Here is an 18,687-nt window from a genome sequence, read left to right as displayed (position 1 = left end):
ATCACTGTTCTCAAAATTCATTTGTTCTTCCCTGTATTAGAGAATCTATAGCTTACTGATCATGTTCCAAATTTGTAGCCATATTACAGGTTTCAATCACTTTCTCTTAATTTGGTATCTGAAAAAGGAGCTTCTATTATTTTATGACATACTTAGGATTTTCCCCTTTCTTTACAACAAGAGGGGCCTGTTAGGTGTTTTCTGGAACAAAGAATAACCTACTTGAGATTTCCAACTTTAGCAATAGAAAGAAGAACTTTGAAGTTATAGTACTTAAAAAGAAATTCTAATAAAAGCATTAGACAAAGTTTTCCCTCTTCTTAAGTCTTTGTAAGCAGAAGGAGGCAATAGAAAATTGATATTCTTCCACTTATTCATAGTAAACTCTTGGGATCCCTTGTCCTCTCTGTTCTAGGAAATGCTTTTATTAAGCATTTTGTTCCTATTATTTTTGTAATGATAATTCCAGTAATTAAATTCAATAATGCTTTGGTTGGTATGGAGTCACAAAGGGCATGGTATATATAGCAAGATAAAGGAGATTTAAAAAAATTTTAAACCTCTTTAATGAGATAATCTGTATATTATAAAATTTGCCAACTTGAAGTGTAAAATTCTGTCTTTTAAAAATGTATTCACCAAGACGTATAAGGCATCCTCACAATCAGGATTTAGAACATTCCATCACCTACCAAAAGAAACAGGAACTTTTTCTTTCCCCTTTTTCTCACCAGCCCTAGGCAGCCACTAATCTGCTTTCTGTCTGTATAGACTTGTCTTTTCTGTATATTTCGTGTAAATGTAATCACATGATATGTGGTCTTTTGTGGTTTCTTTCACTTGGCATAATATTTTGTGGTTTATCTGTGTTCTGGCCAAATATTCCAATGAATGTGTATACAACATTTTGTTAATTCTTTTATCACTTGTTCATTTGACTTTTTTTCACCTTTTGATATTATGAATAGTACTGCCATGAATATTTGTATATAAGTTTTTTGTGGATGTATTTTTGGGGTTCTTTTGGGTATATACTTAGAGGTAAAATTGTTGGATCATATGATAACTCCATGTTTTAAACTTTTGAGTCCTGTTTTTGAGAGCAGGTGCCACTCTGTATTCCTATCAGCAGTGTAGGAGGGCTCCAATCTCTCTACATCTTCATCAGCACTACTTATCATTCCAGTGGGTGTGAACTGATTGATATGAGATTTTATTTTATTTTTTTGTATGAACAGGAAGCATACATTTTAAAGGTCATGAAACTTTAAGCTAGTATATGACTAGTAGATCAGTCAAAATTGACTACCTGCTTAAGAGAAGAAATCTGTGTTATACTGTGTTTATAATGAAGGAAATTAAAATCTGGTGGCAAGTTAAGTTATAAAGGTATAAAGAGAGCTGCTAGTTAAGGCAGTGTAGTAGCCCTGTCAGAAGGATGCAGTTTGATGGTCACCAGAATGGACACAGTCTCTTGGGCAGGAAGTGAAGCTAGACTCAGATGTGACTGATAGTAAGAGGGACAAGGAGATAACATTTTTTTCCCATTTCTCATTTTCCTTTCAAGTGGTGCAATACTACTAACCAAGGAAATAACAGGATTATGTAAAGAAGGTAATTGGTTTAAATATATTTTTAAAATATTAAGCAGAAAATTTAAATAAAAGATTCATTGGAAAATTATATAAAGTGGTGTCACGATAGTAATTTAAAAACTGTTGCTACCTTAATGGTTTGCAAAGAGCGTTTCAGCCAGTCTCTGGTACTGAGCATCCTCAACAGTGACCTGCAAACTACATTCTGTGTTCATGCATTCATTTAAACAAGCAAAACTTGTTTAATATGTTTTATTTTGAGATGCAAGTTATCTGAAGACTATCACAGGAGGAGGGTTTTTTTTTTTTAATGGTTACATTTATTACCTAAATTAATTTACTCTAACCTGTTCTCTTTTAATCTTAATTTTTTTTTTTTTAAACAAAACTTCTAGGCTACATGATTCCCTAAGGATAAGAACAATGTTATGCTGGGGATATTGGTCTCTGGGCCAACCAGGTATCGGCACCAACCTGCAAGGAATTGTGGCTGAGCCACAGGTGTGTGGATTCATATCAGACAGAAGTGTCAAGGAAGTGGCCTGTGGAGGAAACCATTCAGTGTTCCTGCTGGAAGATGGAGAGGTGTACACATGTGGCTTGAACACCAAGGGACAGCTGGGCCATGAGAGGGAAGGAAACAAGCCAGGTGAGTGCACCTTGTTTGCCTTGATTATGGGGAATGGAAAGGGAAAGCAGGAGGCTGGCTGCAGCTTTCCTCACCAGGCGTTTATTTTTTCAGGAAGTCTCTTGCTGTTTTGAGCATTGCAGGATTCCCTGCGATTTGCAACTGTTGTGTCTAATTCAAGCCTTCTGATGGAAAAACAGACTTTTTCTTTTTCATCTTGTTACATAACATGTGATATCAGTTACCAGGGAAGGGGAGGTGACTAATGGGTCGATTTCTCACCACCCCCCTCCACCAGTAATTAAAAGCTGAGACATTATGAAGGTTTTGGGGACAGGTAATCTCCAATCAATATCTGAAGTTTTTCTCCTGACTTTTGTAAAGCATTTGGTGTGAAGTTCTGTGCTGGGTCTTGTGAGTAGAAAGATGAGTGAGATACAGTGATGAGGTGGCTCCAGTGATCCCTCATGGCAAGTGCTGTCATGGAAGTCTGAATGCAGTGAGGTGACGAACATGCTGGGGTGGAGGGAGATTCATTCTGCCTTCAGGGGTTGAGTGGGAAGTATGAGTAGGACTCTGTGTGTGTGTAAGAGGGAGGGAGAGGGAGAGAAAGAGGAGAAGGAGGGAGAGAGAGGTGAGGGGGACAGGGGGACTGGGGAGAAAGAATGTTCAGGAACACCAATTTATTGCACTGAGTATGCCCACTAGTGTGACTACAGAAGTGCAGTACTGGGCCAGAGTGTGTCTAATAGTGTGCTGAGACTGGTGTTAGAGGGTAACTGGAGAAAAGAAGCTAGAAAGCTAGGGAGCTAACTAATTTCCTCAAATTTTAGTGCTTTCCATTTTTTTTTGTGTGTGTGTGACAGGTGCTATGCTTATTTAAGTCTATTGGTTTGAATTTTTTTCCTCCTTATTTTTAAAGAATCTAAGTTTGACTTTCAGTATATGTAAAGCATGGATTTGTGAGATACTTTTAGTAGTGATGATATTTGAATGAGTCTTCTTTTGGTGAGAAGTAATACGTGGTCAGATTTAAAACCCTACCTATTTGCCACGTTAGCGTGGCCCTTACCTGCTGCTTTGTTACCTACTATCCTTTTCATGCAACACTGATCAAATATAGACACTAGGCTTCATTAAAGAACAGCATGGCTGTTTTTACCACACAGTGTTACTCATATGTGTTCATTTAGGCCAGTAAACTTGGGTGTGGCACTGTTTCCTACTTTTCTCATTGGTTTTCGTGATAAGTGGCTGGGCTCCCTAGTTTCCCTGCTCAAATGTCAGTATAATCTTTACTTTCTATATTGCTCATTGGAAAAAGGGCTGCAGGGTTAGTGTTAAGAAAAATTATGAAGTATGTGAAGTGTTCTTCATAGGCTTCCACTTCCTCATTTTCTGCCCCCAGGTTCCCTACCTAAGACAGCCCTCCAGGCTTGTTCACCAAGAAGTAATACCCACTGTCCTAGCCTGGACTTTCCTAGCCTGTGGGCCCCGAACTCGGGATTTCAAGGAGGGGGTTTGCTGAATCACCTATAGACTAATTCTCTTGTATGTACAATGCACCTAATACTACAGGTTTGTTTTCAGTGATCCTGCTGTTTACTAAAATAAAATCCAGTTGAAAATGCCACTGATTCCTAAGTCAATACATCCTATTCATCATGTATTTACTAATTACGGCAATATAAATAGAGTATACAACTAACATGAAAGTGGCAGGGAGGTTTTTGACTTTCAAATGGTCTTATTGGAAAAGATTAAAAACCAAGGTCTTCTTTTCCCTCTGCCTATTACAACTCACTCTCCTAAAAGTGCTCTGTTTCCCAGGTGAGAGCCAGATTCTAACAGAGGGGTTAAGATGAGTGAGATACAGTGATGAGGTGGCTCCAGTGATCCCCCATGAACAGCTCATGAACCTGTTCTTTCCTGGGGTGATATCTACATTCAGGGAGTACTTGGAGACACTTTAGACCCACTTCACTCCAGTGATTCTTGAAGGACTTGTGTTCACCCTGACCAGACTCTGAAGGGAGTATTTTGGGAACTGAGAGATCTTTCTAGTACTCCTGGAGATAACAGATTTAGGATGAACTTCAATCAGGTAACATAATGGAGGCATTATTCTCTCTGACCTAAAATGAGGATTATAATAGAGGGAGCTAATCTGTGTCAGCATCTAACGCAGTGTCTGAGTGTCTGGTGCTTTTTTTTTTTCCCCTCACACCTTCCAAATCATGCCACTGAGACATTTTCACCACCTGGCAGAAAGCCCAGTGCCGTCTCTGGAGTTATAGGGAAAGATGCCTGGGCTGGGAGTTTGAAAACTGAAATCTAGTTCTTTGTCCACCAGGAAGTAATAGCTTAGTCTTGGGCAAGTTTCTTTCTATATCTGAGTGTGAGTTCCTATTCCTGTAAAAGAAAGAGACTTCTGGTTTTAATATTGTAGTTCTTAATGAATTCAAATGGTAAAGAAGACTTTACAAAGTTTCCTGCAGCCTATGAAGGCTATCCTCCTCACCTCTTATCCTCCTCATCCTTTGTTTTCCATAGCCCTGCCTTCTGGCAGGCAGCCTCACTGCAGAGCAAGAGGCTCCAACGTGCCTCACTACACACCTTTGTCTTAAAACCTAGGGAGAGAAGATTCACCTGGGGTAGCAAGTGGGAAAGGAAACAGAAATGTTGCAGTATAACCATAGCAAAGTTCTGTTAGAGGCACCATGGAGAATACATGTGTGTGCAATCTGACATTTCTCTACTAGAGCCTCCTGGCATAGCTCTGTGGCGCTAGTAGTAAGCATTTGGCCTCCTGGATGTGAGTGAGTCCTGTGGAGCTGTCTGTCTGCTGCACACTGAGTCAGGCCAGCAGCTTGTCATCATGCAGCCACTTACTATAGTCAGGGCTGAGTGATGGCATGGAACCCGAGCTAGAGGGGTGCTAAGGTTTTCTGATTTGGCCACAGAATCCAGACTGTGATCTAACTTTGGAATAAGCCAGACTCTACGGTAAATTACAAGATTCCAGAAATTTCTGTTGACAAGCTTAATTATAAACTCTAGCAGCTGTGGAAGAGTGCCTCTTTGAATGAAAAGATTATGTAGGTGGGTGCCTTCCTTTCTTTCAACTTTTTTCATTGGTAGGTGTGTTCCAAATCTGGGTACCATTTGGGTCTATTTTTAATGAGTAGGAGGAGAAAAAAGAGAATGAGCTTGTTTTGTGTATGTGTGCTTATTGAGAACCCTGACCTGGAGAGCTGCTAAATATGGAAGGCAAGTCAGTGGCAGACAGGCTGTATATTGCTGTGTTCTGTAGGAATGTTACAAGGAGCCTCTGGCATTAAGGAGGGAGCTTGACAGAAAGCCCTTTCCCAAGGGGGCATTTCTGCAGCAGTGGGCAAGTCTGCAGTTTCATCATCATTATCCAAATCAATTGCCTTTGAGATTAAAGGATTTTATAGAAGTGTGACTGATTCCTCCAAGGCTTTGAGAATGTGAAGAAGAGAGTTTTAGTAGATACTTTGGTATGCCCTACTTCCAGGGGACATAGACAGTTGTGTCATCCCCACCCCCCACCATGCTGGGGATTGAACCTAGGAGTGCTTTACCATTGAGCTAGATCTCCTCACCTTTTTATTTTGAGACAGAGTCTTGCTAAATTGACCAGGCTGGCCTTAAACTTGCAATCCTCCTGCCTCAGCCTCCCAAGTAGTTAGGATTATAAATATGGACTACCACGCCCAGGAGGCATATACAGTTTTGAGCACAAGTGGAAAATTTAAGATTTTCTGGTTTTACAGTATTCTCTGGAAATGGAGTAATGCCTGCCCATCAAACTACTGGATCTAAATTGATTCCTATCAGGACCTCCAGCAGCCTGAGTGTGGTTATATCGCACAAGCCGGAATATTCATTGCTTTGCCTTAAAACTTTTTTTCCTTTTCAAATGCAAATGACCCTGAGAGCCACTCAGTCTGATCTTGCTGAGGAGAAGGGAAATGGGAAGAAGTTGGTGTGATGTACCAGGATGAAAGTCCTCTACCTAACCACAAGCCATGTGAATAAACAATTTGAATAAAGAATTTGTTTATTCACTTTGTCTCCAACTGGAACAGATAGAAGGCACATGGATTCATTTTTCGGACACATTCTGTATGTAGATTTGACTGATCAGAGGTATAAAGTGCTCCACCATGATTTAAGGGTCATGGAGACCTTTTCTTTCCATCCTGGATTACCTTACAGTTTCCTATTGCTGTTGTTGCCCCCAAGGCTCCTGTGTTTTCCTGAGACTCTCATTTCTTTACTGCTCATGTTCATAATGCCCTTTTGTGTCCAATTTTGTGTGTGTTTCTGTGTGGCGGGAAGGAGGCATTTAAAGGACAAATCAAATACTTCAACTCCTGGTTATGTAGGCACTAAATATTTTCACAGTGGGTCAAGAGTTGTAGGGTACTTGCTTAGGTATGTCCATGACTCATCCATTGTGCATGGGCCATGGGCAGAGTGGCCTGGGATTTTCAGAAACATTTTTTTCTATGCAGAAAAGTCACATCTAAATGCAACATTCAACTTTTTATTAATAAAATATTGGATAATAACTCTTTTGCATATTCCTCTCGCATGACTTTTCTCTCCTACCTTCTTACCCTTATATTCTGATAAGTCTCCCTCTTCCCAGTCAGGGAGAATTCTAGGGATTAGAGGTTTTATAGGATTATTATTTTTTTCTTCATGTTTTTGTCCATGAATTCATCTCATAATGTTGTAAGACCTAGTTACAGAGCTGGCATTATAGGAAGACTTGTGTGCTCCCTATCCACTCTTCAATAAAGCAGGAAAACAAAACATGAATTTTTTTAAAAAAATTATTTTGGTACCATGGATTGAACCCAGGGGTGTTTAACCACAGAGCCACATCCCTAGCCCTTTTTTAATTTTTATTTTGAGACAGGGTCTTGCTAAGTTGCTCAGGGCCTCGCTACATTGCAATCCTCCTGCCTCAGCCTCCTGAGCCACTGGGATTATAGGTATGTTCCATCATGTCCAGCTAATAAATATTTTTTAAAAGTAAAGTGATTTATAATTGAGCATTAAGTAAATCTAGAAATCTTTTATTAAACTAAAATAGAAACTGATTGTCCATGAAAAAGAATTAAAATATTTTACTGTGCCATTCTTATTCTCACCCTGCCACATTATAGACCCTAGTCTTCAGCTAATGCACATTTCTTCTTTCCCCATACCTTCTGATTTTTAGTATTGGGATTTTAGCATAAACTAATCCTGTGTTATTAGGGATGTCCAAATTTATGTAAATATTCTCTAACCTTCCTTCCTGTCTTGAATTGGCAAAAACTGGTGGGTGCAATTATTTAATCTAATTTGACTCTGCTACATTTGAAAAATTCTGCACAGACATCCCAGGAAACCTTTTAATAGCAAACCTCAAGAGTAACAATTTGTAAGCGGGCTCTAACATTTCTGTGCAACTCTGTTTGATTCATATCTATGATTGGTTCTTTTTAATTCCTCCTGAGTTAGTTTCTCTTTCCTGCAGGTAATTTAATCCAATTCACTCACATTTTGTATTCAATCTAAGCATTTCCATAATGCCCATCACCATATGTAGCAGCTATCCTGCTGTTTGATAAATGAGGTTTATAAAGCTGAAGTCCAAAACCTCAATTCCCAAAACTGTGGTTGCTTCCAATGGTGGTAGAAATAATGCTTTCAACTAGCTTATCTGGTTGCTCTCGGGCATCTGAAGGACGCAGTAACTGTCATTTCAATCAGCTCTTGCTGAAAAAGCAAACTAGCTGAGCTGAAAGGAAGGAAATAGGAGAAATCTTATAATGACTTTCTGTTATTGAAATGCATGTTTCTATGGGCATAACTCTGATATAAAAGGCAGAAAGTGCCATAGGAAACGTTCAGATCTTAACATTGCTCTTGTTAGTGCCCCATCCCTTACTCATTAGAAGTTGGCAGGTGGCAGGAGGCTGCACACCCCTTTCAGATGTTGGTGATAATGGTAGTAATCAAACACAGTGGGATGTCTTGCCTTCTTTGATAGCTGGGTGGATAGCATTATGGTTCAGAGGTCTAAGGATTGGGAATAGCATTTGCTTAATAATTTTGTTATCTAGTGTGATTATTTGAAAGTTACTTTTTTTCTGTTTATGGTACTCAGCCTACTTTCTGTAAAGACATTTGAGTGTTTTAGAAAACACATATTTGTTAATGAGCATTCTTCTTAATGAGAGGTGTCATTTGTGACTTTAAAATTTTCAGTATTACTTTTAAGTAATTAACATAGTGGTCTGGATCTTGAAAAAAGCTCAGTTCATTTGTTAATTGTAAAAGTTGTTAGGTATCATAAGCTTTCTTCATCTCTGTGCTTAGCTTTTTAAAGATGATTAATCTTCATGCTAGCTCTATAAAGTAGTTCAGTATTATTATCTGGAGTGAATATAGAGGAGAAGTAAAGGGAGTTGAGTTTGAGTCTTGCTTGGAAACTGACAGTTTGATTTGGTAATTCCAGAATTTTGTCCATGGACATGTTTTTAAGCTCAGGCTGAACAGGAAGGCCTGATAGGATTTTATTCTCAAACCTTTTTCCTGTTTACATTTAATTTCTACTCAGTCCTTTTGGAGAAACAAAGAGGCTATCAATTTGACTACCAAGAAGTTGTAGTCTTTAATTCACTGGTTAAATACCAAATACTATCCAGGTACTTTGATAAAAGGTATGGGAAACAATTTCCTGTTCACCTTTAGTATCATTGGACTAATGTTTGTTGGTCTACTTTTATCTTCTTTTGAGTATTAGATAATATGGGGGCAAGTACATATGATAGTTCACATTTCATGTTGATATATTTTTGTCTCACAATTTGCCTTTTGTTCCTTAAAAAAATTTTTTTTAGGTGTAGATGGACACAATAACTTTATTTTATTTATTTTTATGTGGTGCTGAGAATTGAACTCAGTGTCTCAATTGCAGTAGACAAGTGCTCTTCCTCTGAGCCACAACCCCAGATACTGCTTCTTGTTCTTTATTTCCTTGAATTATTTAATTACCATTCAGTTACTGATTGAATAGATAGTGACTAGACTACTGGACTTCTCATTTGTTCTAGATACTGTTGGAATACAACAAATTTAGTCCAGTTCTATCCTTTGGAAGATATAGACTAGGTAGGAATGTAAGATACACCTGTAAAGATTATATAATGCAGTTTACCATGTTGTAATCAAGTGATAACAGTTCTTAATGTGTCAAAATATGTTGTCCTGCTGTGAAGAGTTAGGTCTAAGACAGTTCACCAATAGTGTTGTAAGTGTTGGATAATAGTATCAACTTATTAGTGTAGGGAAGATTGAATAAATTCCATGTTAGATGTTTGGAACAATGCCTGGCCTTTGATAAGCACTTAATCAGTGCTAGCTATTATTATTTATAGTAGTAGTAATGTGTGTTAACCTCTTCCATTGTAAGTTAAATTTTTTTTTTTAGTTGTAGATGGACACAATATCTTTATTAATCTTTAATTTTTATGTGGTGCTGAGGATGGAACCCAGTGCCTCACATGTGTGAGGCAAGTGCTCTACCACTGAGCTATAGCCCAGCCCTATTGTAAGTTTTTCGATCCTGCTATTCCAGTATATTAACAAATTAATAAATTCATTATTAATGTGTGCATATAATTGTGTTGAACATTTTTATAGGTTCCCTTAACACTGTATGATCTGACAAATGGTAGGTGTGGACATTTGGTGTAAGAAGATATTGTGTAGGATTGTTAAGGAAGTGGTTACATACTACGTTTAAGTTTTCAGGGACAGTCTGTTTTCAGTTTTTTTTTTAGGTTCTTTATCTCATTGTTCCCAAGAAAAGTACTTTAATATAATTAATTGTGCATTCTGCTAGGCAGAGGGTTTTAAGACTCTATCTTCTCTCTTTTCAGAGTCATATTAATGATAGCTGGGTGATGACCCTTTATAATTAAAAAGCCTGTTTTCCACTTCAGACAGACTTTCGGTAAATCAGTGTACTTTACTTGAAAGGAATTTTTCACTATTGGCTTGAAATAGGCCGAGGGTTGTGTGCACTATACTAATAGACTGTGCTGATTGAGGCAGTTCTACATTCGCTGAAACACAGAAGCAGTTTGCACACAGTCAAAATAGGGAGCCCAGCCAGGTGCATGGCACACTTCTCTAATCCCAGCGGCTCTGGAGGTTGAGGCAGGAGGATCCTGAGTTCAAAGCCAGCCTCAGCAAGTTAGTGAGGCCCTAAGCAACTCAGCGATACCGTTTCTAAATAAAATGTAAAAAGAGCTGGGGATGTGGCTCAGTGGTTGAGTGCCCCTGGGTTCAATCCCTGGTACCAAAAAAAAAGGGGGGGGGGCGGGGAGCCCAGGAAAGTGGTGACCTTTATGTCCTTAGGCAGCAAGTACTCTGGTTTCCATCAAAGAAGTGGGGGCAGCAGACTGGCAGTCTCCAGGCCCAGCTGAGAATAAATTAGAGAGAAAGGAAAGATAGGAAATGGGGAGATAGTCCTGCAGAGCTCACCAGGGTAAAAAGTTCCTTTTTCCCTTTACATGAAGAAAAGAAGGCCAAATTAATTGAGTGTTTTTATTTACTTTGAGGTGGTGTGTGACAGGGATACTTTAAATCAGGTTAGAGGTGAATGAGAAGTTGGAAATTTTTGCAACATCTTTAAAGGGCTCGCCCATGCTTTCATCTTTTTGTTCCTGATTCTTTCCTAAAAGGAAAGCTTTTGAAGCAGAAAAGCTGTGGTGAATGTCTGTAGTATTTGCAACATGGGGACATGAGTGGTCAACAGTGTATAGTCATTGTGGCTACTCCATGTTCTCTCATTGATCACAGTATGGTTCACATTAGTGGGTTGCCTGTGTCCTTTCTTCTTTTTGTTTCGTGATGCTGGGGATCAAATCCAGGGCTTCATGCATACTAGCAAGTGCTCTACCACAGAACCACACCCCCGAACTCCCAGATTCTTCTTTACTATTCTCTCTTTTTTGAAAAAGCCTCTTATAACCTCTTACAGGGGGCACTCATCTTTGGTCAAGGTTTTGTAAATAGCTGTATCTATATTTCTAAATTGACAACCTATGAGTAGGAGTGGGAGAGGGTAGGACAGTGCCCAGAGAGCAAGAGGGCTGCATTTATCCCCTGCCCTCCTCTCTCTGGTGGATGCCTTCCACCAGACATAAATTGACTGGAAGGAGGGTGCTAGTACATTTCACTTAAGGTTGGGCAGAGCCACTGGATCTTCAGAACATTTTTTTTCTTAGCATCATATGAGCTCAAGGAAAAGGAAAAAACCTAATTTCATTTCTTTACTGCCATCCGTTTGTTCAGTCACTTTATGGATTGCTATTTTACTGCTTGGATTTAGGTACTTTGGGTCAGAAAACAACTAACACTGTTTCCAAGTTTGTTCTCAGTTTAAATGAACCATCAGCTTTGATAGGTGATGATCAGTTACATCTGTGCTAGCCAAACAGATGTCTGGGGAACTTTGCAGGTAGTGTGTGTGGATGGAACCATCCAGTAAAAGCTTTGTGACAGGAAAAATTGGAGGGAACCAGGGACTTAAAAATATATTAATTCTTTTCTGTTCTCAGTTTGTCTCCTCTGTTTCTTCCTCTGGGCTGGGCATCATGGCAAGGGCAGGGCCACAAATCAAGAAAAGGTCATGCTTCGGTCTCCTTTCACTTTTACTGTTGTTCCCCTTCCCTTAATGCCTTCTTGATTCTGAATTTTATGTGTCACTGTGTGGTATAATTTGAATATTTTATAAAGTACTAGGGCACTTTGGCTTTCCTTAGGCTTTATATGGAGTTGATTTCTGGTTAAGACTTTATGTCTGCTCAGGCCTGTTGGGCATGTGATGATGGGAATTTCAGTGGGAAAGGGTGATTTACTTAATCAATGGTGTTGATATAATTTAAGGCATATAGAACGAGACACCTGGCTCAGTCCATATTCTGGAGTAAATTCTAAATGTATGAAAGATACAAATGTAAAAAATAATACAAAACTTACGAAAGCACACCCCCTGATTTATCAGAAGAATGTGTTCGACCCTGGAGGATGCTAATATGAGACGTGTGGTCTGGAAGCCATGAAGAAAAATGATTGACAAATTTGTATGAAAAATAAAAAATTTCCTATGGCACAAGGCATCCATAAACAAACACAAAAAATGAATGATAGATTGAGATATAATTTCAAACTTTGCTGGATAAAGTTTTCATATTTCTTTAAAAATATTTTTTAGTTGCTAATGGACCTTTATTTTATTTATTTATATGCAATGCTGAGAATTGAACCAGTGCCTCACATAAGCACTCTACTGTTGAACCACAACCTTAGCCCCAAGTTTTCATATTTTTAATATACTAGAGCATTTTTGAGTTGACAAGGAAAAGATAAACAATAAGAACTATTTATAAGCATTTTTGAGTTGACAAGGAAAAGATAAACAATAAGCACTATTTATAAGCACTCCTCTATAAAATGGACATTTTATAGAGGAGTGCTTATAAATAGCCAATGAATTTATGTAAATAAGTTAAGAGAAATGAAAATTAAAATGAGATACCACTCTTTCATCTTTTGATTGGCAAAAAAATTTAAAGAGTAATACTTGTGCTCACTTACGTGGGAAATGGTTACTAGCTTGTGCTGACTGAGGAAGTATGAGCTGCTCCAATCTTTTTGTAAACTGAAAAGTATAAAGTTAAAATGTTTCATACCTTTTGAATAAGTAACTCCATTTTAGGAAGCTTTTTTATGTGAATAAAAATGTTAATATATAGCATAAGGAAATATTTTTAACTGTGCTTATCATAGCAGTGTTAAGGGCAAAATAATGGAAACAGACTATTCATCCTCTGGGGACTATGTTGGATAAATATAACTGAAGCTCATAAGATAAAGCTTTCATTAAGTTCTGTCTTTGTATTCTTGACTCACAGTTATTTTCAGTCTCAACTTCACCAAATTTCAAAGTTGATATCTACTTAAAATCTCTAGTTGGCTGTGTAATTGACATCTTAAACTTAATATCCAAAGCCAAACTGGGTTTTCTCCCCCAAACCTGTTTATCACCACATTTTCTCCTTATCTGTAAATGAGAGTCCTATTCTTTAGGCCAAATATTTGGAGTCATCCCCAGTTTCTCTTATTTTCCCTCACATTGCACATCTAATTCATCTAAAAAAAATCTATGCAAAATCTCTGTTGAGAAAATGTAACCAGAATCTGACATCTCTTTCTGTCTCTCTGGTCCAAGTTACCATTGTCCCTCCTCTGGATCATTGCAATAGTCTGATTTTTCACTGTTTCCACCGTTGACCCTTTCTCTACACAGCAGCAATCATATTATTCCTCTCCTCTAATTCTTCCAGTGGTTTCTTGCTCCATCTCTTAAGCATTTGTACTTGCTATTCTAGAACCCTGGAATTACTTTCTTTCTGTTTCTGCATGAGTGATGGCTTTACTTCCAGTCTATGCTCACATGTCACCTTATTAGAGATGCTTCCCTTTACCACTCTGTGTATTTCCTATCCTGCCCAGTACCTCAGCCCCTTTCCTTCCATTTTTTCCTAATGCATTTATTTCTGATGACAAATGTACAGTAGAACTCATTCTGTCTTTTCCTCCCCTTCCTCTTTCCCTTTCCTGAATATATGCTCAAGCTTCATGAAGATCAGGGCATTGTTTTGTATCCCCAACACATAGAACATTGTATGACACATAATAAATGCAGCTTTAGCAAGTATTTTTAAAATAATTGACCTCCAATTCAATTTATTTATTTTGAGACAGGGTCTTGCTAAATTGTTTAGGGCCTCAAATTTGTAATCCTCCTGCCTCAGCCTTCTGACTTGCTGGGAATACAGGGGGGGGGGTGCCACCATACCCAGTTCCACAACTTTTTAAAATATTAAGTCCACTTGATTTTTTTTTTTCACATGAGTCGCTGTTAAGTGGAACTCATTTCTAGACAGGCTTACATAGTTTCTGCTCTTAGGCATTTGTTTAATGACTTGTAATGATCTGCATGATTTACATATATGCAAAGCAGATGGGAAGAAAAGGTCACACTAGAATTTCTGCCAGCATTCCTGCAGCAGGTTTGCCTTATTGAGTTTTTGGTTTGAAGTATCTGTGAAATAGTTGGAATTATACTATTGGTGTTAGGTACCCAGATATCTTGAGTGTTGATTCCCTACAGTGTATTAATTTGTTTACCCAAATATGTGTGAAATTTCTTTTATAATCCTAAAATTAAGTGTTACAAAATTAAGAGAAACATGATGATTTGGGGTAGATGTGTGCACTTGTAAACCATCTAGAATTGCCTGTTTTTTGTTTTTGTTTTTTTTTGGTACCAGGGATTGAACCGAGGAACACTTTACCACTGAGCTACATTCCCAGTCATTTTCCAGTCTTCTATTTTGAGACAGGTTCTTGCTAAGTTGTTGAGACTGGCCTTGAATTTGTGATCCTCCTGCCTCATCCCCCTGAGCCACTGGGATTATAAGCATGTGCCACCATGCCTGGCTCACCTTTGTTTTTATTTTTTAAAATTTGTTTTAATTAGTTATACAGGACAGTAGAATGCATTTTGACACATCATACATAAATGAAGTATAACTTTTTTTTGGTTGTGCATGATATGGAATTACACTAGTCATGCAGATAGGGTAATGATGTCTGATTCATTCTACTATCTTTCCTAACCCTGTCCCATCTCCCTTCCCTTCACTGTCTTCTGCCTAATCCAAAGTACCTTTATTCTTCCGTTCTCCTCCTCCCACCCCATTGTGAATTAGGATCTGCATATCTGAGAAAAAATTTGGTCTTTGGTTTTTTGAGATTGGCTCATTTTGTTTAGCATGATATTCTCTATCCATTTACCTGCAAATGCCATATTTCATTCTTCTTTAAGGCTGAGTAATATTCCATTGTGTATATATAACACATTTTCTTTATCTAGTCATCTCTTGAATGGCATCTAGGCTGGTTCCATAGTTTGGCTTTTTGAATTGAGCTGTTGTAAACATTGATATTGTTGCATCACTGTAGTATGCTGATTTTAAGTCCTTTGGGTATAAACTGAGGAGTAGGATACCTGGGTCAAATAGTGGTTCTATTACAGGTTTTTTGAGGAATCTTCACACTGCTTTCCATAGTGGTTGTACCATTTTGCAGTCCCACCAGTAATGTAAGAGTGTACTTTTCCCCCCCATATCCTCACCAACACTTATTATTACTTTTATTCTTGATAACTGCCATTCTGGCAGGAGTGAGATGGAATTTCAGTGTAGTTTTGATTTGCATTTCTCTAATTGCTAGACATGTTGAACTTTTTTTCATATATTTGTTGATGAATTGTATTTCTTCTTCTGTGAAGTATCTGTTCATTTCCTTAGCTCATTTATGGATTGGGTTATTTGTTTTTTTGGTGTTGAGTTTTTTTTAGTTCTTTCCTGGAAATCAACCCTCTATCTGAAGTGCATATGGTAAAGATTTTCTCCCATTCTGTAGGCTCTCTTTTCACATTCTTTATTGTTTCCTTTGCTGAGAAGAAGCTTTTAGTTTGAATCCATCCCACTTATTGATTCTTGATTTTTTACATCTTGTTCTAGGAGTCTTGTTAAGGAAATCAATTCCTAAGCCAACATAGTGAAGATTTGGGCCTATTTTTTCTTCTGTTAGGTATAGGGTCTCTGGTTAAATTCCTAGGTCCTTGATCCACTTTGAGTTGAGTTTTATGCAGGGTGAGAGATAGGGGTTTAATTTCATTTTGTTACATAAGGATTTCCAGTTTTTCCAGTACCATTTGTTGAAGACGCTATCTTTTCTTTAATATATGTTTATGTCATCTTTGTCGAGTATGAGATAACTGTATTTATGTGGGTTTGTCTCCGTGTCTTCTGTTCTGTGTATTGGTCTGTGTGTCTCTTTTGGTGCTAGTACCATGCCATTTTTGTTACTATTGCTCTGTAGTTTAAGGTCTGGTATTGTGGTGCCTCCTACTTCACTTTTCTTGCTAAGGATTGCTTTGGCTATTTAGGTCTCTTATTTTTCCAGATGAGTTTCATGATTGCTTTTTCTAGTTCTGTGAAGAATGTCATTGGGATTTTGAGAGGAATTGCATTAAATGTGTATAGCACTTTTGGTGGTAATTTTGACAGTATTAATTCCGACTTGGGAGATCTTTCCAGTTTCTAAGGTCTTCTTCTATTTGTTTCTTTAGCGTTCTGTAGTTTTCATTGTAGAGGTCTTTCACCTCTTTTGTTAGATTGATTCCCAAGTATTATATTTTATTTTTTTTGAGGCTATTGTGAATTTCTCTTTCAGTGGATTTTTCACTGATGTATAGGAACACGTTTGATTTATGGGTGTTGATTTTATATCCTACTACTTTGCTGAATTCATTTATTAGTTCTAGAAATTTTCTGGTGGGATTTTTAAAAAAAATATTTATTTAGTTGTAGGTGGACACAATACCTTTATTTATTCATTTTTATGTGGTGCTGAGCATTGAACCCAGGGCCTCACACGTGCAAGGCAGGTGCTCTATCACTGAGTTACAGCCCCAGCCCTCTGGTGGAATTTTTTGGATCTTCTAAATATAGAATAATGTTGTGGGCAATTAGTGATAGTTTGAGTTTTTCTTTTTCTGTTCGTGTCCTTTTAATTTCTTTTGTCTGTCTAATTGCTCTGACCAGAGTTTCCAGGACTATGTTGAATAGAAGTTCACCTTTGTTTTTTAATAGCAAGTTTATTGACACATTGCATACCATATAATTTACCCACATTATCTGTACAATTTAGTGGTTTTTATTGTATTTAGAGTTGTATGATCATTATTACAGTAAATTTTTAGAATATTTTCAATTTACCCCCAAATCCCATACCTACTAGCAGTTTTTCCTCATCTCTGTGCACACCAATGTACTTTGTGTATTTTTTTTCTACTCTGGTCATTTCATGTAAATGGAATGATGTAACATGTGGTCTTCTGCCTGGCTTTTATTTAGCATAATGTTCCCAAGGTCCGTCCATGGAGCATAGATCAGTACTTAATTCCTTTTTTAAATATTTATTTATTTTTTTAAGTTGTAGTTGTCAGTACCTTTATTTTATTTATTTATTTTTATGTGGTGGTAAGGATTGAACCCAGGGCCTCGCTTGTGCTAGGTGAGTGCTCTGGCTGAGCCAGCCTCCTCCCCTTAATTCATTTTTAAGGCCTAAGAATACTCATTGTATGAATATATCACATTCTGTTTATACATCCATCATTTGGTGATAGTCAGTGGTTCCCTACTACAACTGTTACGAATAATGCTGCTACCAACACTTATTTTGTGGATATATTTACGTTTCTCATAGATTCGCAGGTTTATTTCAGAGACATTGTAGGTTTGGTTCTAGACCACTGCAATAAAGCAAGGTAGACACTTTATGTTTTGATTACCAGTTTGTACCATTGAAGAAATATTGCATGCAAACTGTCAAAAGTGTAAGACAAGGAGATAATACTAAAACAACAAGAAAAAAGTGTCAAGTCACATATAATGGAATCCCTGTTAGAGTAACAATAATGAATTTCTCAGCCAATGTTGACAGAAATTATGTACTCAAGATATACAGTGTGAAGTTGTAATATATGCTGTTAAATAAAGTGTGAACATTTTAATTATAATTTTTAACGTCTTTAAAGATAGAGGTCAATTTATCTTTTCTTAGGTGACCTTTCTTTGCTTTTGTCTTTTGAGAAATTTGCCCACTTCATCTGAGTTGTAAAATTTATTGGCATAAAATTGTTTATAATATTTTCTTATTACTCTTTTAATGTTTGTAAGAACTTTTTTTCTGGGTTGGGGATGTAACTCAGTGGGAGAAATGCTTGCCTGACATGTGCAAGGCCGTGGGGTTTGGTCCACAGCACTATAGAAGAACAAGATGGAAAACTGTTTTTCTGATGTAAGTTACTTGTGTCTTCTTTATTTCCTGATTAGATTGGCTAGAAGGGAATACATCTTATTGAACAAGTTTATTCCATTAATTCTTATTTTTTGTTTTTTTATTCAGTGTTTTTTACCATTATATTTCCTTTCTTATGTTTACTGTTTTTTTTTTTTTTTTATTATTTATACACGACAGTGGAATGCATTACAATTCTTATTACACATATGGAGCACAAGTTTTCATATCTCTGGTTGTATACACAGTATATTCATATTAATTCGTGTCTTCATACCTGTACATTATATGATTTGTTATAATATAGTTTTTAACTTTCTTAATGTGGAAGGTTACTAATTTGTAACCTTTCTATTCTAATAAGAACTTTATGCTAAAATATAATTTTAGCTGGATTTCATATCTTCTTCTTTTTTTGACACTGGGGAGTGA

At 37.3% G+C, this 18,687-nt stretch overlaps 1 protein-coding gene across 3 annotated transcripts in view; it reads left to right on the top strand.

Annotated features, from left to right (window-relative positions):
• The window catches only part of Herc3 (HECT and RLD domain containing E3 ubiquitin protein ligase 3), a 140,928-nt gene that overhangs the window by 11,600 nt on the left and 110,641 nt on the right, over nucleotides 1-18,687 (top strand). For 2 of the 3 annotated variants that reach the window (XM_076865244.2, XM_076865246.1), the window contains exon 3: nucleotides 1,991-2,244. The exons of the other annotated variant lie outside the window; for it this stretch is intronic. In XM_076865244.2, the coding sequence (XP_076721359.1) occupies nucleotides 2,019-2,244 (226 nt within the window). In that variant the 5' untranslated portion in view covers nucleotides 1,991-2,018. The remainder of the gene's footprint in view (nucleotides 1-1,990; nucleotides 2,245-18,687) is intronic. 3 annotated transcript variants of the gene reach the window in all.

This window comes from Callospermophilus lateralis, chromosome 8 (genome assembly GCF_048772815.1).
Source record: "Callospermophilus lateralis isolate mCalLat2 chromosome 8, mCalLat2.hap1, whole genome shotgun sequence".
In the NCBI taxonomy this organism is placed as follows: domain Eukaryota; kingdom Metazoa; phylum Chordata; class Mammalia; order Rodentia; family Sciuridae; genus Callospermophilus; species Callospermophilus lateralis.
This window is presented reverse-complemented; position numbering and strand designations above follow the sequence as displayed.